Genomic DNA, 21164 nt, shown 5'->3' with positions numbered 1-21164 from the left:
GCTATCTAAGGATGGTACTATAGAACGCCACCTCAAGGTAGGCCTAGTGGCGCCATCTCTTGGTCAGGCCGGAAACTTATCAATCCACCCTCGTAAATGCTAATGGAAAACATGAATTAAAAGGTCGACCAATAAACTTGGTAAAGTGGAATATTAGATTTGAATTTGAATAAAAAGTTAAATATAATACTTTCTATAACTGAAAACGCAGTAAATAATATTTATAACAATAAAATATTTAAATAGTTTTGTGAAAAAAGTTTTAATAGTATACAAGTTCCAACTTAATATTTAAGGGTTTAGCGAGTACTTACACTAATGAATATAATGAGAATTCATGAACATATAGCATAAAAATATGTAAAGAACATTAAAAATAGTTTATTCAATAATTAAACTTGTTGAAAAAAACTATTTTTCAGAGGAACAGATATAAATTATAGTGCTATAACACGTCGAAGATGTAAATATAATCAATGCTTTAACATCTTTGTTTTAAAGACTTAAAAGTATATAATGATAAAAGAAAGCAATTAAAGAAATTTATTTTTGTATTTTTCACCGATTATTAAATAAAATGGTTTCGAATGCAAAATTAGTTAAATTCAATTAGAAATACATTGTATCCATTATATATTCATAAGTAAGAGTATTCACATGGTAAGTTTCAACTTAGTACATTCAAATTTTTCTGCGGTTTTTTTAACATTTCATTAATAATATTGTTCATTTATTTTCACCAATGCGCTTTAAGAATCATATTTTACTTTTTATTTAAATTCAAATCTAGGATATATTCCACTTTGCCAGGATTATTGTATGACCATATAAATCATATTTTGTCTTCGGTATTAATAAAAAATGATTGGAAAAGTATTTTGAAATGTTTAATAAGTAACATTATATTAATTTCAAAAATTTTTTGCATGGGAATAACATTTTGCTTACTAAAAAATTTAAAAAAGTGATTTAGTCCCATTGCTTTCTATGTAAAAACAGGGATTGATGGGACAACTAGCGTCGCGCTGGAGATAGTAGGAACTAATAAACTTAGGACAGTTGCGAAGTGAGTCAAGTTAAAATCTGAAATATGGAGAGATGCACAGGGCTGGTGCGATTGAATTCATGAAGTGATGTCAGCTGGTAAGATGTCTTCATGCCGGAGGCGAAGCATACAAAATAATACAAATTGCATGAGACAAAATTTAATTTCTTTTTAAAAACTTTGAAAAAAAAATGTTTCACCATAACTATTTTGGTATATTATTATTCGTTGTTAAAAAGCTATTTAATTAAATGAAGAAATTGTTTCAAATTTTTTTTATCAATTTAATTATTTAATCTTTGTAAAATAAAAAATAATTTTAAAATACAATTACAGTGAGAAATTATTTTTTTCCAAATTATTAAAAACATAGCGTTAGGCCCCATGCAATTGATCTTGTTGTTTGGCCCTCAGCGTGCAGACATCTTGGATTGCTCCTACCCAACCTAAAATACCTGATGATACGTGTTTGTAATTTTAACTCGACTCGACGAAATGACGGGTTATACGATTATAGTTTTTAAGTGGTTTTGAGCGCTTCGTGGCAAATAAAAGTATTTAGAACCTATTTGTTTTGGTCTCTGCCACGCAAATTTATTTTGAAGTAATAAATCTGCGCAAAAGTACATGAATATAATAACGGTTTCCACGAATCTCTGACACGTATTCTGAAAATAAAACTCATCATAAAAGAACCGTAATACTCGTATAATAAGCAAGTTTGCACTTTATGATGAAGAGGAAGATGGAGAATTGTTGAAATTTATATTTATCAACAAATGTGTTGGCACAAAAGCAAATCGCGTGCAAATTGTGAAACTGTTCGTGGCAAGAGGTTATGTTCGAATTTTGGAGAAGAACGTATTTCTTCTTTCACAAAAAGGACAAAAAAGATGGCTAAATCAACCAATCTTGCGGAACAATGAAAAAGGTAATTATGATTGTTTTATTTTTAAATATTTCTCAAAAGTTCGCACTTTTCTTTCTTAATTCAAGAAACGATTGTGGACTCGGAAAAAGATAAACATTTTTCTAATGAACTATTTGTTTAAAGATTCACTTTTAAAAATTAATTTTTTCAACTAAAAATATAACTATATTTAATATTCTGTTTTGCTTGAAAATTCAGCTATTGGGTTAAAGATTCAAGCATTTCTTTTAAAATTCAAGAATTTTATTCTATTCTTTTTTTTCTAGTTTTAAAACTGATTTTTTTTTGTTAAAAATTCTCAACCTCTAGTTAAAAATTCAACTTTTTTGTCGAAAAATTATGTCTTTGTCTCAAAAATTTAACTGTTTGGTAGAAACTCAACTATTTGGGCGAAAGTTGAACTACTTTTGTTTAACATATATTTTGTTAGTTGAAAATTTTAATGTATTTTGTGCAAAATGTGACTGTTTTGGTAAAAAAAAAAAATCATTTTGATTGAAAATTTAACTATTGGGTTGAAAATTCGTGTATTTTTATAAAAATTCGATTGTTTTTATAGAAAATTTAACTATTTTAAGTTGAAATTTTATGTATTTTGTTGAAAATTCGTCTTTTCAGAAGGAAATCATTTTTTTCAGTTCGAAGTGCTACTTTTGTATGATAGCAAGTATTTTGTTAAAAATTCTTATATTTGTTCACTTTCAACTGTTTCTCATTGCAAATTTCAAGATTAAATTGAAAATTCGTTAGTTGGTTTAAAATTCATTTTTCTGTCTCAATTTAGTAACTAACTGATTAGAAATTAAAATATTTTTTGTAGAAAATGCTTAATAATTTATATATTTTATTGAAAATTCGCTTTTTTTATACGAAACTGATCTTCCTAGTTAAAAACAATTAATTTCACAGAAAATTTAACACTATTCCAGTTTTTGTTCAAAAATTATATTTTTTAGTTGAAAATTCAACTATTTGGTTGTAAATTTATATATCTTGTACATAATTCGTCTTTTTTTTATTGAATTCAACTATATTTTTTGTGTAAAATTACAAACAAAAAAAATGCTAAAAACCTCTTGCATTTTGAATTAATTTAATCAAAAATTTAACTATTTTCAGTTGAAAAACTTTTTCACTTGAAAAATCAAATACTTTGGTTAAAAATTTATCTAATTTGGTTTGAAAACTGAATTGATTTGTTGAAAATTCGTTTTTTTTTTTTAATAATTTTTTTAACTGAAAACACGACTGTTCTATTTAGGGTTGAAAATATATTTTTTTTTTTTTTACTTCAAAAGTTAACTATTTGGTTAGAGCTTCGTTTTATATTTTTTTAGTTGAAAATTTCATTTATTGTATTTTTTATTAAGAACGCATCTCTTTTGGATAAAAATTTAATTATTTTGTTAAAAATTAATTTTTTGAGCTAAAAATTCGACTATTGGTGTGAAAATGTATATATTTTCTTTATAATTATTTTTTTTTAATAAAATTAATCTATTTAGTTCGTCTGTGTTGCTTCCAAATTGAACTTTTTTTTATTATTGTATTTTTTTCTGATAATACATCTTTTTGGGTTAAAAATGTAATTATTTTGTTAAAAATTAATTTTTTGAACCAAAAATTCAAATGTTTAGGTGAAAATGCAAGTATCTTCTTTATCATTCTTTTTTATAGAAGTAATCTATTTGGTTAAAAAATCATCTGTTTTTCTTCTACATTGAACTATTTTTTTGAAAATTCGTATTTTTTGGTTGAAAATGACAAATTTTCAGTTTAAAATCCATGCATTATGCTAAAAATTCCTTTTTTTAGACTAACTTTTTAATTAAAAATTGATATTTGTAAGTTGAAAATTTAATTATTTGTTTAGAAATTCATTTCTTTTTGTAAAATATGTCCTTTTAGTTGAATTCAGCTTTTTTTATTTCAAATTATAATCCTTTTTGTTTGCAAATCTTTCTATTGGATTAAAAATTCTTTAGTTGGAAAATTTTTTTAGTTAAAAATTCGACAACTATTTTGATGCAAATTGTTATTTTTTTATAGAAAATTAAAATTAATATCTTTTTTGTTGAAATATCAACTGTTATGTGTTTTGTTGAGACATCATATTTTTTTATTTGCAAAAGCTGAACTACTTTTATCAAATTAATTTTTTTTATTGATACTTTCTCTTTTTGGTATGAAATTAAATTATTTTGTTCAAAATTCGTCTGGATTAAAAATTAAGTTACTTTTTGGTAGAAAATTCAACTGTTTGTTTGAAACTGATTTTTTTTTTTTGTTCAAAATTCGTATTTTCGAGTTGAAAATTTAACTATTTCTTTGAGATTTTATATAATTTTGAAAAAGTTGTATTTTTGGTTGAATTTAATTTTTTAATTTAAATTTGTAATCCTTTTTGGTTGAAATATCAACTATTCCATTTTGTATTGTAGAATCCTTTTTTTTTTTTAGTTAAAAAATCAATTATTTGATTGAAATATTGTTTCTGTAGAATATTAATTTTTTTAACTGAATATTGAACTATTTGGATGAAAGTTCATCAATTTTGATCAAGATTTGTCTTTTTTTTCAGAAAATTAATCTCTTTGGCTGAAAATTTTACCTGTTTGGTTAAAGATTTCATTTTTTTTGTTGAAAACATTTTTGTTTTTTAGAAAAATTCAAGGAAACCACTATTGGTTGGAAATATTTATATTATTATTTCGTTGCAAATTGGAACTAATTTTACGAAATTAATTTTAGTGATTGAGGATTATAAACTGTAGTTAAAAATTTATATTTTATGGTTAAAATGTTAATTCTTTTTTTGAAAATTCGTAATTTTAGGGCTAAAAATTTAACTGTTTTTTTTCCTTATCTACAAGACTAGCGAGAGCGGCACTATCACTGATGACTTTCAAACACGATAACTCGGTTGAAAATATAGCTAGACATTTTCTTTATGAAAAATATTTGTAAAACTTGACGTTAATTTTTGTTAAGTTCAAGAATTTGTTAAATTTTGTACTTGGATTTTAATTCGTGTCCAGTCACGTTTGGACATTTTTTGGAAATATTTTTGGCCATGAAAAAAGATTTCAAAGAATAACTCATGTCACTTTCAGATTTTTTCCACAAAACTAGGTCATTACAAGAGTGGAAATCTAGGTACATAATTCGAGAAAGTCTTTAATTTAAACAAAAAAAATTCTCATAATATTTCAAGAGATGCAGTAAAATTTAATATTTTTATTGTAGTTAAAATTTGAGCGTGGTAACCATTTTATTTTTTCCTTTCATCATCGATATTTCTTGAAATTATTATTGTTTATTGAAAATAAATTCTCTTTCTTAAAGGATAGAAAAATTCGCAAACGTAATATCTCGGAAGTAATTTTTTAATTTTTATTTAAATTGATTACGATTTTTTGATTTTACAGAAAGTTTTTTCGCTCCCCTGAAAAATTCCAATTTTTTTGTTTATTTATTTAATGCCACCCTTTAATTCCTCTTTAGAAATTCAGAAATAAATTTGCTCGCGCTCACTCATTGTGGAACTTGATTATCTTTCTAATTATTTAAAAAGAAATAATCGAGCATTATTTACGAGCGAGCTATCGTGTTTCAAAGTCTTCAGTGATGTTTAACACCGCACGAACTAGCCATGTAAGTCATTTCCGACAGTACCCTCAGATTTTCTTTCAACCTTTATTATAATATTTAACAATGTGGCTATTTTTCTCGATTTTATCAAAAATCAAAAAGTTAATGACGATTAAATATTATATTTGTTACTACAGGAATTAAAGGATTAAAAAATTTTATATAAAAAAAATTCAATCCTTTAAAAATTGAATTTTCGACTAAAATTATAAATCTTCAACTACAAAAAGAAGCAAAATTATTACCAAAGTAAATGAAATTAGTTACATTTTGTAATTAAAAAAAAAAAAAAATTCATCGCAGAAAAATAAAGAATTTTCAACAAGGTAAATAAATTTCTGACCCGACAGTTTATTTTTTAACTAAAAAAATCAATTTTTAACCAGAAGGATAAATTTTTAACAAAGTAAAAAAAGTAATTTGTAACCAAACAGTTGTATCATTAACAACAAATTTAGTTTCTACCAAACGAGACAAATTTTCAACAAAATAAATTTATTTCAAACCAGTTTAATTTTCTTCTAAAAAGATGAATTTTAAATTTAAAAAAAAAATTATTTTGAAAAAAATGAATTTTCTAGAAAATAATTCAATTTTCTAGTAAAAAGATTATTTTTAAAGTAAATTTATGAATCTTTAACCAAAATATTGAATTTTTAACAAAGTATTTGTACTATAAAATATAAAATAAAATTCCCGTCGCCGGTAAATTCACAAAAGAAAATTTCCAAGCGTGTTAAATTGCTGACCATTGGGAAATTCACCAGTCATCAAATTACCAAATCTAAACGATTGAGAAATTTTTAAACAATAAATCTGTTATTTATTATTAAACCAATTTTTTATTTCATTAAACAAAATTTAATTTTTAAGTTGTAAGAGTGGAGAGAGAAAATAATTGAATTACAAATTTTTTAAGCTTCAATGATAAAAGTTTAAAATGCGATCTTTTTATTTTAAGCAGTTTAAAATTAAACTGTTAATTATTGAACTTTTAAAATGCATTTATTTTTTAGTTTTCAACAGTTAAATTTTCGACTGTTGAAAATTTAAGAACATTGAAATTTTATGTGTTAAAATTCTACTGTTGATAATCCAAATTTCTTGAATAGTTTTCCATTTTCTAGATTTCATTTTTCAACTATTGATCTCATATGAAAATTAAAAATTCAACTAATGAATATTGCAGATTTAATATTTTAAAATTAGAATTTCTTTCATTTTCGACGATTGAAGGTTGAAGAAAATTAAAAATTTAACTGTTGCAAATTACACTTTAAATTTTCTTCAGTTTTCAGCAAATTAAAATTCAACTAAAATTTTTTTTTAACAGTCAAAAACTCAACTGTTATAAATGCAACTGTTCAGAATTTCAGAACATTGAAAATTAAAAGTTTAACTGCTGAAAACTGAAAAGTTAACTGTTGAAAGTTCAATTTTCATTAGTTGTAAATTGAAAAAAATATAGAAAATTCAACGGTTAAAAATTAAGTTGTCAATTTTCTTCCATTTTGAAATTTTAAACATTCATATCAGAAAATTGATAATTAAAAGAAATTAAATTTTCCATTTTTAAATGTTCAAAATTTAAGAAAATTGAAAGTTTAACTGTTGAAAATTGTATAAAATTAAATTGATTAAAATGAAAGAAAATTTTTAAAAAACTAACGTGGTAAAAATTATGTCAATTTCCTTCAGTTTTTAAAAGTTGAAAATTTAATTTTGAATTTGTAACTGTTGAAAATTCAAGAAAATATCAAATTCAAATCATGAAAATTTACACAAACTGAAAATTTAACCGCAACATTTTAATTTTCTACACTTTTTGGCAATTTAAAAGTGAAGAAAGTTGACAGTTCAACTGTTAAAAATTAGTTGTCAATTTTTTTTCATTTTGAAAATTTGAAAGTTCATTTCAAAACATTTAAGTTAAAAGAAATTGAAAATTAAATTTTCCATTTTTAAATGTTCAAAATTTAAGAAAATTGAAAGTTTAACTGATTAAAATGAAAGAAAATTTTTAAAAAACTAACGTGGTAAGAATTATGTCAATTTCCTTCAGTTTTTAAAAGTTGAAAATTTAATTTTGAATTTATAACTGTTGAAAATTTAAGTTAATTGTAAATTCAACTGGGGAAAAATGGTCGAAAGTAAAAAAATAAACTGTTGAAAATTGAAGTTTGAAAATTTAACTGCTTAAAATGTAATTTAGAATTCGGTTTATTTTTGAACAGTTGAATAATTAACCATTAAAAATTCAATTATCAACTGTAGAAAATTTAAAAACATTGATGATGATTAAAAAATATTGAAAATATAACTGTGAAAAATTCAATTGATAATTTTTTGTAATTTTCACTGGTTGAAAATTCAATTTTCTTTCATTGTCAACAAATCAAAATTTGACTGTTGAAAATATCAAGAAATTGAAAATTAATTTTTTAATGTTGAAAATTTCAGAAAATTGAAAATTCAACTGATCAAAATTGTAGAGAATTAAACTGTTCAAAACTGAAGAATATTAAAAATTAACTTTTCGACATTCAATTGATAATTTTCTATAATTTTCATCGGTTAAAAGTTCACTTTTCTTTCATTTTCAATAATTCAAAATTCAACTCTTGAAAATGTCAAGAAATTGAAAATTTAATTTTTAATTTTTAAATGTTGAAAATTTGAGAAAATTGAAAATTCAACTGCAAGCTGTAGAAAATTACACTTTCAATTTTTAACTGTTGAAAATTAAAAAAATTGAACTGCTGAAAATTGAAGAAGATTGAAAATTCAACTTTTCAAATTTGAGAATTAAATTTTAAATTTTTTCCAATTTTCAAATTTCAACAGTTGAAAATTCTACTTTAAATTTTATTTAGTTTCCGATAATTGAAAATGCAACGGCTAAAATGTCAGAAAATTGAAAGCTTAATTTTTAACTGATGAAAAACCAATTGATACAACGGTTTAAAGTTGATGAAGATTGAAAACTAAATTGTCAGTTCTTTTTTTTTAATTTTCATATTTCGACAGTCGAAAATTTCACTGCTTAAAATGCAATTAAAAATTTAATTTTTTCACTACATTGAAAATAAAATGTTAAATTTTCAAAAATTTAAGAAAATTGTAAATTCAACCGTTGAAATTTTAATTGTTCAAAGTTCAGTTGATAATTTTCTTTCTTCTAATTTTCATCGGTTAACAATTTCTTTTTTCAAAAAGAACTGGTAAAAATGCAGTAAATTAAAAATTAAATTTTTAATTTGTAATTATTGATAATTGAAATTTGAAAATCGTAGATTAGAAATTTAACTTTCAAAATTTTTTATCAGTTTCACTGATTAAAATTCAACTGGTTAAGATGCAACTGCTAAAAATTCAATTTTTAAGTACCTTGAAAAAAAATTTATAATTTATAAAAATTTAAGAAAATTGTCAATTCAACTGTAGAAAATTGAAAATTTAACTCTTGAAAGTTATGTTGGTCATTTTCTTTCTTTTAATTTCCTCCTGTTGAAAATTTATTTTTTCGAAATGCAACTGTTAAGAATTCAATGAATTAAAATTAAAAATTTAAATTATTGATAATTGAATAGATTTAAAAATTCAACTTCTGAAAATTAAAGAAGCTTGCACATTTAGCTATTTAAAATTAATTTCTGTTTTCTTCAATTTTCAACAGTTGAAATAAAAAGGGTTCATAACAGTTTTTGAAATTTAAAGTTGTTCAGAAATTACTTTTTGAACAAAAAAATTTAAAAATCACTTATTTTACTCTAAAATTCATAACTTTTTAAGTTTTTGATATTTTTACTTGAAATTTTACTTGAATACTTCCCAGATACGTCGCTTCTGAAATAAAATTAGTCTTGTAGTGTTGGTTCCAAAGAAGGTATTGATTCTAAAAAATAAATGACATAGAAAAATAGGTTTTCATGTCATTTGTTAATCTGGCGCCATATGATCCATTTTCTTGAATCTGGTACGTTTTGTTAAAGCGCAAATAAGTCGCTGGGTGTTCTACACCCAGTATGCCCTTGAAAGGTTAAATTATCAGTTTCCTTCTTTGTTTTCAGCAGTTGGAAATTCAAATTCGAATTTTCTTTCATTTTCAACAGTCGAACTTTGAACTGTTGCATATTGAAGAAAAAGTCGAATTTTGTATTTATATTTTAAAGTGTTAAAAGCGTAATATTGTTTATTTGCTGATGCAGGAAAAAAGCACCTCCACCACAATGGAGAGCAGCAAGAACACAATTTGTTATGTGGCAGCAACTGTCGCAACTCTAGCAATAGTAGGCGCAATAATTTTTGTCTGTCGCGACTACATAAAAGTTCTCCTTTATTGGATCGAGCATCAGAACGGCTGGATAATAACAGTAATTTTCGTCGCGCTATTTACCGTCGTCTCGTTCCCGATCGTGATTGGCTACCTCTTCCTCATCATCGCCAGCGGCTACCTCTTCGGACTCCTCCGAGGAATTATGATGGTCGTCCTCTCGGCCAATCTGGGAATCGCGATTGCCCACTTGACGCTCAGCGCCCTCTCCTCAAAATTGCCCATCGGCGCACTCCTACAAAGTGAGACTGCTCGAGCCATTCTGAGGGTCATTTCCGGACCTCTCGCATTCAAGGTTGTCCTCTTCACCAGGCTCACGCCCATTCCTTTTGGTTTGCAAAACACCATTTTTGCGGTAAGAGCTACCTTCTTTTTATTTATTTATTTATCCCTCAAAGTGCATATATGGCAAAAATCGCAGTAAAGTGCATCGTGGGTGTTCTATACCCCAGTGTCTCTAATCATGTATTGTTTAACCCCTATAGAATATTTGGTTACAATAAAATTATCCGATATAGTTTAAGGTATCTTTTATAAGGTAGAGTTGATTTTATAGCCATTTATTTATTTTAAGTTTGTTACAAAATTATTGGAAAAATGGGGTTTTTTACTTAAAAATTCACAACTCACGCAATTTTAGTTATTTTAACTTGAAAATTTATGAATATACTTTTGAAATAGTGTACTTTTATAAAAAAAAAAAAATAGCAACATGGGTGCTTTCAAAAAAGATATTTATTTGCACCCCACGATTTTTTTAACCTACACTTTCAGCGGCTGCTGCTAGCAGACTAACACTTGCTCCATTTTTTCGATTTAATTGTGGTTTATAAGAGTTTGAAATTTTCTTGGGGTATCAAACACCCACAATGCACTTTAAAGGTTAAACTGCAGAATTCAAAATTCTTAAGATTCATAAATTATAGAATTTAAAAGATTTAGATTAAGTTCTAAAAATATAAATCAACGGTAACATTTTCAATACTCTCTATTAAAGAATCAATCAATGAACTTTTAAAATTTTTTTAAATTATTTAATTAACTTATTTTAGACGAGAAACATTAAAAATTTTATTTTTTTTTTAACTTGAAAGTTCCTGAATTAGAACTTAAATTATTTACATTTTAAATAATTTGAGCATCCTTAAAAAGCTTTAAAATTTTATTTCAAAATCTTGACAAATCTAGAAGTTTTCAATATTTTGAAATTTAAAATTATTTTTGAAATTTTCAGAACTTCTAAATAACTTTTAAAATTGATTGTATTTGACCTACAACTTTTATAAATTCCTAATTTTCCTAATTTCCTAATTTAAAACAAATGTAGATTTTTGCGGATTTCAAATAAAAAATTTAGAAGATTTTTAATAATTTTGAAAGGCTCCAAAAGAACCAAAACTTTTTCTTAATATTCCTGCAAAAATAGAAAATGATTTTTCATTTTGAAAAAATATTTAAAAATAATATTTAAAAAGGTTTATAGAGAGTTAAAAAAAAACCCTGGAAGATTTTAAGATTTTTTTCAATTTGCAGGATTTTCTAAAAATTGTAGGAAAAATTCTATTCATTTTAAAATATGTTTAGATACCAAATTTCCACACACTTCGTTTAAATTACTTAAGATCATTTCAAGTTTTAAATTAATTTTGAATATTTTCAAAACTTCTAAATATCTTTTAAAATTACTCGAATTTTTTGTACAAATAATAAGTGTTCAATTATTATTTATACATCAAAATTTAACAGTTTCGCTTAAAAATTAAACATTTTTTAAATAGAAAAAAAAAAAAAAACAAATTTTGGCGTTAAAATTTTTAAAGATTTTCGAAATTTTAACAATTCAAGGCTTTCTATGTGAAACGATTTTGGTTCAAATCATTTAATTTTAAATATTTAGCCTTAATTTACTCGTATTAAATTAATAGTAAAATATTGCTAAATATGAAATAACTATCCTTTTTCTTAATTAAAAAATTTCAAATTAAATGGTTTAAAGATGAATTTGAACGGATTTTGAATCGTTTTATCAAGTCAATTATTGTTCAGTTTTTAATTCTTCAAAATCAATTTAAAAATTATGTATTTATTTATATTTACAGTTGATAAAATAAGATTCTTTTTTATAAAAAGAAATTTGTACCCCAAACGCTTTTAATTTTTTCAAGTCTTCAAAACTGGAATTTAAAATTCTTCAAGTTAAAAATAATACGCTTAAAAATAAAAATATAAAATGGAAAATTTTTTATGTCTAAGATTGTTGAATTGCGCATTGTTTAAAATTTCAACTACTTGTTTAAAAGTTACTAAATTATTAAAAATTAATTTTGTTATTTAAGCTTTATCACTTTAATTGAAAATTCATATCTGGATGAATATTTAACTATTTTGTTGAAAATCAATTTTCTCATCTAAAAATTTAACTAATTTTCTGAAAATATGGTTTTTGTGAAGATTTAAATTTTCTCCCTCTTTTTTAATTGTAATTTTTGTCTCTGATGAGCCGAAAAGGTCATTTGCAAGACAATTTGTAATTGTAAATCTTTTTGATTCTTTTTTAGCATAACAACTTTTTTATAAGAAAATATTCTGTTCGATTTTAAATTAAAAAGTTATCTTTTTTTAAATGAAATTTTAACGTTTTAGTTGAAAATTGACATTTTTGAGTGAAAAATTCAACTATTTATTTGAATATTAATTTATTTGGTTGAAAATTCCTCTTTTTCATAAAAGTTTTAGGTTTTCTTGTTAAAGTTTTGTCATTTTAATCAAAAATTCACCAGTTTTGGTACTCTAGTTAAATATTTATAATTTTAGTGTAAAATTAGTATTTTTTAATAGAAATCAATTTTCTTGGTAGAAAATTCATCTTTTTGTTAAAAAAAGTAAATTGTTTATTTTTAATATTTATCATCTTAGTTTGAAATCGATCTTTCCGGTTTAAAATTCAAATATTCTAGTTAAAGATTTATAATTTTGTTTGAAATTTTATCGCTTTTTTTTTAATTTTAACTATTTTTTAGCTAATTTTTTTTTAATGTAATTTTTAAACTGAAAATTTTACTTATTTCACTCGAATATTAAAAATTATCTTTCTTTTAAACTTAATCTTTTTGTATAAAGATTATTCTTGTTGGTTAAAAATTTAAGTATTCCAGTTAAATATTTATCATTTTAGTTTTAAATTCATCTTTTATGTTGGAAATAGAATTACGTGGTTAAAAGTTAAATTTGTTCAAAATAATTTTATTTTCTTAATCATTCAAAATTAATTTTTTACTTGATAATTAGTTTTTTTTTTATAGAATTCAATGTTGTTGGTGGAAAATTCATCTTTTTGTTAAAAAAAGTAAATTATTTAATTAAAATATTCATCATCTTAGCTGAAAATCGATCTTTCTGGTTTGAAATTCAAATATTCTAGTCAAAGATTTACAATTTTGGTTGAAATTTAATCACTTTTTTAACTGAAAATTTAACTTATTCCACTGGAACACTGAAAATTGTCTTTTCCTTTGAAACTTAATCTTTTTGTCTAAAAATTATGCTTGTCGGTTAAAAATTCCAGTTAAATATTTATTTTTTCAGATGTAAATTCATATTTTAGGTTGGAAATAAAATTACTTAATTAAATGTTAAACTCATTTAAACTTTTTTTTAAGGTTCATAATTTTAATTAAGAATTCATTTTTTGGGTTGAAAATGTTATATTTGATTGAAAAACTGTTTTTTCTTTTGATAGAAAGGAACTTTTCCCGAAAATTCAACTATTTTGTTAAAAATTTGTTTCTTTTTTGGTTGAACTTTTTTGTTCAACTGAAAATGTATCTACTATACTTATTAAATATTCCATAATAATAATTAACAACTCATTTCTCTGTTTGAATATTTATTTTTGGACTTAAAATTTAATTATACAATTTTTGGTTGAAAAGTTATCTTTTTCGTTGGAAATTCATCTATTTTGGTAGAAATTAATCTTCTGGATTGAAAATTCATCTTTTTTTGTCTAATTTCAATTATTTCTTTTAAATATTCTTCATCTTAGTTAAATATTTCATAGTCTAGTTAAAAATGCATCTATTTGATTAAACCTTGATTTTTTTAACTTAAAATTTAATTGTTCAAGTTTTGTTTGACAATTTATCTTTTTTAAAGTAAAAATTAATTTTTTTATTATCTTAAAAATTCAATTATTTCAGTTGTAGATTTATTGTCTTTGTTGAAAACTTATTTTTTTGGTTTAAAATTCAACTATTTGGTTAAAAATTTGTCTCCTTCAATTCAAAATTCATGTATTTCATTTAAAAATTCTTGTTTTCAAATTGTACTTTTTGGTAGAAAATTAACCTTGTTTGAAAATTTATCTTTTTCATATTTTTAACCAAGAAAAATTCTTGAAGCAAAAAGAATAAAAGATGCAATCAAAATGTTGAATATTCAAGTCAAAAGTTACGTATTTTCTCCTAAATAATTGAATTCTCAACTGAATAATAAAAATTTTTAATAAAAGAGATGAATCTAAAAAAAGTGTATTTCCAACCATAACAATGAATTTATAAAAAAGGAATTAACCTTTTTAATAAAATAATTGATTTTTCAACTGAAAAGAATGAATTTTCAACTACAAAAAAATGCCAGAAAAATTTGTTTTAGTAGCAACCAAGAAAAATCGTTCAATCAAAATGTATAAAAATTATTTAAAAAATGGTTGAATTTTTTACTAAATAATAAAATTCTTAACCAAAAAAGATTAGCGTTAAAAAGAAACATAAGTTTTCAAAAAAAAAAAAAAAAAAAAAAAAACCAGTGAAATTTTCAACTATAAAAATAATTTTTAACTAAGGAATTAAACAATTCAAACACGAATTGAATTTTCAACTAAAGTATACACGCCAAAAAGTTAATTCTCAGTTAAAAAACGAAAATAATTTCAACAAAATTTTTGAATTTTAAGCCAAAAAAGAAGAATTTTTTTTGATTAAGTAATTTTTTTAATCAAGTAATTACATTTTTAAATAAAGAATACTATTTTTAACCAGAAAAAATAATTTTTCAACTAAAAAAAAAAAATTAACAAAATTGTTGAATTGTCAAGTTATAAAGATAAATTTTTTAACAAAAGTATAATTTTTTAATTTTGAGCTAAGAAAATAAACCATTTTTAATAAATGAAATTAAGGTTAATTTAAAAAAGTTAATTGTTATCAAAGCTTTAACATATTTAATAAAATAGTTCAACTTTCAACAAAGTAGTTACAAAAAATTACAACAAAATAATTGAATTTTCAATCAATTAGCTGAATTTTGAATTAAATCATACAATTTTTAACAAAAAAAATAATCTTTCAATTTAAAAAAAAAATTAACAAAATTGTTGAATTTTCAAGTTATAAAGATAAATTTTTTAACAAAAGTATAATTGTTTAATTTTAAGGTAAGAAAAGAAACCATTTTTAATGAATGAAATGAATGTTTATTTAAAAGAAAATTAATTTAAAATTGTTAACCAAAAAATAAATTATTAGCAAAATAGTTAAATTTTCAAAAAAGTAGTTGAATTTTCTATATATATAAAAAAATTGTCAACAGAATACATTAATTTTTAATAAAATAGTTGAAATTTCAGCTAAAAGAAGAAATTTTCCACCAAAAATATAATTATTCAATATTGAGTTAAAAAAATAAATAATTTTTAACTAAAAAACAAGACAAAAAAAAAGAAATTTTCAACTAAAATGACGAATCATTAACCGAATAGGATTTTAACTTTAAATTTAAAAAAAAATAGTTGAATTAAGAAAAAAAGAAATTTAAATCAAAATAATTGAATTTAGGAAAAAATAATCGAATTTAGAACAAAATAATTACATTTTCAACAAAACAGTTCAATTTTCAACTAAAAAGGATGACTATCAAAATTGTTTAACTTTTATCTAAATAATAACATTTTTAATGAAAAAGATGAATTCTTAATCACTTAAATAATAGTAAAAATTTTACCATTTTATGAGAAAGTCACCTTTTTTGTTGAAAATTTGCCATTTTTTATTTGAAAATTCAAAAAATTGGAAATATCAAGTATTACATTTTTTGTTAAAGATTTATCTGTTGTTGAACATTGAATCCCTTTTGTTAAAAATTAATTTTTTTTGTTAAAAGTTAAACTATTTAAAAATTATTTTTATTTTTAATTATTTATTCCTTTGAACTTAAAATTAAATTATTAAATTTTTGATTGAAAATGTATTTTTCTTTGTTAAAAATTTATATATATTTTTTTTAATTACAGAATTGGATATAAAAATGTATCTTTTTTTAACCGAAACTTGAAATATTTGGTTCAAAATTCATTTTTTTTTAATTCAACTTTGTAGAAATAATGTTTATTATTTAATAATTATTTGGGTTGAATAAACATTATTTTAGTTGAAATCTCATCTCTGACGAAAATTTAACTACAATTTGTTAAAATTTATTTTCATTTTTGTTTTTTAAAAATTATTATTATCTTTGTTTTAACTCAAAATTAAATTATTATATTTTTGTTTGAAAATTTATCTTTTTTTAAAAATTACACAATTTGGTGTAAAAATTGTCTCTTTTTTAACCGAAACTTAAATTATGTATTTAAAAATCCATATATTTTTTTTGAAAATTTGTCTTTTTTTATAAAATTTATAATTTCTCTTAAAAGTTCAACTTGGCAGAAATAATATTTATTAACTAATCATTATTTTGGATAAAAATTCATTATTTTAGTTAAAATCTGATCTCTGATTAAAAATTAACTATAATTTTATTTTTTTTTTTTTTGTTTCTACAAAATTATTTATTTTTTCAACACAAAATGAGACTTGTATTTTACATTGGAATTTTTTTATTTAAAAATTTTTCTTGTTTTTATTCCTTTAAGATAATTTTTTTTAGTTAAATATTACACTGCTGGGTTAGGAATTGATCTTTTTTAGCTAAAAATTCACATATTGGATTGAAAATTCGCGTAGTTTGTTAAAAAGTCGTCTTTTTGGTTTAAAATGGATAATTTGAGTGGAGAATTGAACTACTTGGTAAAAAGTTGATCTGTTTTATTCTAAATGCAATATTTCTACTTGAAATGTTGAGAATTTAAAGGATTTTTAATTCAATTCAATAAACTATTTGAATTCTTCTATTTATTTATTAATTTATACATTTTTGATTGAATTTCATTATATTTGTAAGATTTGAAAAGTTTGATTATAGCCCTATTTTGTGCACAGGTAAGCAAAATCAGTGGAATTCGGTATCACGTAGCCAGTGCTCTGGGTCTGCTTCCGGCTCAGTTAATCAATGTTTACTTGGGAAATGGTTTGCGATCGATGCAGGATGTCCTCGAAGATAAATCGACAGCTGCAACTGGCTACATCGTTTTTATCTGTCAGGTACACTTTTTATACTTTTAAAAACATTCATTTTAACAGGGTGTCTACTGTCTACTCAAATCCTCGATCAAAATTCCGGTTTTTTTTTTTTTTTTAGATTTAATTCTTCGCGAGTTTATTATAAATAGTGTTTTTTCTCTTCAGTTTCTAGAAATTCAATTAATGTTAAAAGATATTTTTAACAATATTTTAGCACGATAGATTAGTTTAATAATTAAGTTAAACTACAAACATAATTAATCTTTTATTTAATTAATTTAAATTTAAGTTTAAATAATTAATTTATTTAATTAATCAGTACTAATTGATAAATTTTTAAGTAGAAATTTCGAATTTCAAAAAGGTAGATGAATTTTTAACCAAATTGTTAAATTTACAACTAAAAGGAATAATTTTCTACTAAAGAAACGATAAAAAAGAAATTTATTCTCAATCAAACAGTTGAATTTTTAACAGAAAAATATCAATTTGCAAATAAATAGGTGAATTTTTAACTAAACCGGTTGTAACCAAAAATGAAATAGTTAAATTTTCAGTTTAAAAAATTATTTTTCCATCAGAAAAATAACAGATATATTTTTTAAACAAATTTAATTTTAATTTAAACCAAGTAGTTTTATTTTTTACCAAAAAGATGAATTAATTACAAAATTGATGAATATTGAATTGCAATTTTTGAATTTTTAAATAAAAAAATGACTCTTTACATAAGACGATTAACTTTCTACCAATAAAGGCGAGTTTTCAAAAAAATATACGAATTTTTAAGAAAAAAAATTTAATTTTTAAATAAAAAAAAAACTAATGTTCCACCAAAATTTTTAACATTCAACAAACTTAATGAATTTCCAACTAAAACTTAGAATCTTTATCTGAAATAGATTCATTTCAAACAAAAATATGAATTTTTAACTAAAATTATGAGTCTTTAACTAGAATCATTAAATTTACAACAAAAAGATTAATTTTCAGCGCAGAAAATTAATTTATACCAAAAATGTCAATATTTTTAACTAAAAAGATCAGTTTTCAACTCAATATTGAACAGTAATATTTGCAGTTAAAAAATTTAATTTTACAAAAAAAATTTGTTGAACGAAATAGTTCAAGTTGCAACTGAAATTGTTCAATTTTCAATGGAAAAATTAATTTTCAGCAAAAAAAAAAAAGAATTTTCAACAAAATAAATTGTCAATTAAAATCATGAATCCAACCAAATAGTTGAATTTTAAACTAAAGAATGGAATAGAAGATTCATTTTTACCAAAGAAGACAAACTTTATAGAAAATTCATGATTTTTAAATTAAAAAGATAAATTTACAAACAATTATTTTTCAACAAAATATATAATAGTTATATTTTCAGTAAAAAAAAATTTCAAGCGAAGAAGATTAAATTTTTTAATAAAAAACAATGTAATTCAATAAAAAAGAACTAAAGAAACTGAGAAATAAAAAAATTAATGAATTTTTAACGGAATATTTGCATTATGAAATAAAGAAAGACAAATTTTTAACCAAATAGTTGAATTTTAAACTAAAAAATGTCAAATATCATCCAAGAATGGAATAGAAGATTCATTTTTACCAAAGAAGACAAATTTTATAGAAAATTCATGATTTTTAAATTAAAAACATAAATTTACAAACATTTAAATATTTAAATTTTCAATTAAAAAATTTATTTTCTGCTAAAACGACGAATCCAAAAATGGAATAAAATATTCAATTTTACCAAAAAAGACAAACTTTCTCGAAAATACTTCATTTTTAAATTAAGAAGATAAATTGCCGTTTTTCAGTTAAGAAATTTATTTTCAACTGAAACGACGAATTTTCAACTAAAATGATAAATCTTTCACTGAAATAGTTGAATTTAAAAACAAAAACATGAATTTTTAATTAAAATTATGAGTTTCTAACTAGAATCATTAAATTTCCAAGAAAAAAGATTAATATTCAGCACAGAAAATTAATTTCAACCAAAAAAGTTGTACATATTTTCAGTTAAAAAATTATGTTTTAACAACAACAAAAAACAAAGAAATATTCAACAAAATAGTTCAAATTGCAAACAAGAATAGTTCAATTATCAGTGAAAAAATAAATTTTCAGCCAAATAAAAAATAAATTTTCAACAAAATAGCTCATTTTTCAACCAAGGAGGTAATTTTTCAATTAAAATCATGAATCTTTAACAACAACAAAATTAATTTTCAACAAAAGAGTAACTCTTATCAACAAAGTAATTAAATTTTCATTCAAAAACAGATGAATTTGGACCCAAAAATGTATTAGTTGATATTTCAAATCAAGAAGATTTAAATTTAAAAAAAAAAACATGGAATTTAAACAAAAAGAACGAATTTTCAACAAAATACATGAATTTTCAACTGAAACGGATAAATTTTAAATCAAAAAGGGAAGTGTTTAATTTTACTATTTTTGGAATTGAAGCACCATTTTAATTCAATTTAATATTGCAATTAAAACAAAAAGGAAACGCTCTCGAAAAAATTCCCTGACTTGAAAAAAAAAAATCCCTGACACTACCAGATATTTCCAGGCCAGATATTACCAGATATTTTCCCTGAAAATTCCAGGTTTTCCAGGTAGGGTAGACACCCTGTTTCAAGTTAAAAAAAAAATAAAATAAAATAAAAATAAAAAAATAAATAAGAGATACTGATGTGATAATTTTAGATTGTGATAGGAGTCTCCCTAATGGTCTATGTAGTGCAGAAAGCACGCAGGGAACTTCAATTGGCTCTAATGGAGGCCGATATCGAAGCCATGAGTGAGTCTCGCTACCACGACTCGCTAACGGATACAAAAATTGATTTTTCGAATCTCTGATCGACTGAGCAAAGGTTCTGAATTCCACAACTCTTTATCTAGAAAGAGTAATTAATTCGACTGGCCGATTCGACTCAAGCTTTAGTAGATCAGATAGTGGATCAAAATTCATTAGATACCTATTTTTTCTTTTTATCCTGCGGGCCTTAGTTTCCGAGATATCAAGATTTTAGTATTTACGCTTGAGCATTTACGCTCAAGGGTATTTCTCCATTTTTTTCCATCTCAAGCGTATCACTTTAATGTTACGCTCAAGCGTATTCCTCCATTTGTTCGCCCAAGCGTATACTTTCTACTTTGCTTCCCAGCGTATTGCTCCATTTTTTCATCTAAGCGTATCACTTAATGTTGCGCTCAAGCGTATTTCTCTATATGTTTCTCCAAGCGTATTTCTCTATATGTTCGTCCAAGCGTATCACTTTAATGTTGCGCTCAAGCATATCTCTTTAGTGGATCGCCCAAGCGTGTTACTTTAATGTTGCGCCTAAGCGTTTCACTTTAAATTTGCGCCCAAGCGTATCACTTTAACTTTGCGCTCAAACTAATATCTTTGATTGATCGTCCAAGCGTATCAGTTTAATGTTGCGCCTGAGCGTTTCACTTTAAATTTGCGCTCAAGCGTGTCAATTTAATGCTACGCTCAAGTGTATTTACACAGTTGGTCGCCCAAGCGTATCATTTTAACTTTGCGCTCAATCGTGTCAATTTAATGCTACGCTCAAGTGTATTTACACAGTTGGTCGCCCAAGCGTATCATTTTAACTTTGCACTCAAGCGAATTTCTTTGGTTGATCGCCCAAGCGTGTTACTTTAATGTTGCGCCTAAGCGTTTCACTTTAAATTTGCGCTCAAGCGTGTCAATTTAATGCTACGCTCAAGTGTATTTACACAGTTGGTCGCCCAAGCGTATCATTTTAACTTTGCGCT

General features: G+C 23.3%; 1 protein-coding gene across 1 annotated transcript; it reads left to right on the top strand.

The window, feature by feature from the left end:
- Positions 1-1522: 1522 nt before the first annotated feature.
- On the top strand, positions 1523-20617 carry LOC117171202 (transmembrane protein 64). The gene is made up of 4 exons (XM_033358283.1): positions 1523-1976; positions 9836-10315; positions 17220-17381; positions 20085-20617. The coding sequence occupies exons 1-4, from the start codon at positions 1968-1970 to the stop codon at positions 20235-20237; spliced, it is 804 nt and encodes a 267-aa protein (XP_033214174.1). The 5' UTR covers positions 1523-1967; the 3' UTR covers positions 20238-20617.
- The last annotated feature ends 547 nt before the right edge of the window (positions 20618-21164 follow it).

Source organism: Belonocnema kinseyi, chromosome 4, assembly GCF_010883055.1.
Source record: "Belonocnema kinseyi isolate 2016_QV_RU_SX_M_011 chromosome 4, B_treatae_v1, whole genome shotgun sequence".
NCBI classification, from domain to species: domain Eukaryota; kingdom Metazoa; phylum Arthropoda; class Insecta; order Hymenoptera; family Cynipidae; genus Belonocnema; species Belonocnema kinseyi.
This window is presented reverse-complemented; position numbering and strand designations above follow the sequence as displayed.

Coding starts and splice junctions, on each gene's coding strand:
- LOC117171202 (XM_033358283.1), top strand. Junction 10,316..17,219: donor TGCAAAACACCATTTTTGCG/GTAAGAGCTACC, acceptor TTTTGTGCACAG/GTAAGCAAAATCAGTGGAAT. Junction 17,382..20,084: donor ACATCGTTTTTATCTGTCAG/GTACACTTTTTA, acceptor TGATAATTTTAG/ATTGTGATAGGAGTCTCCCT.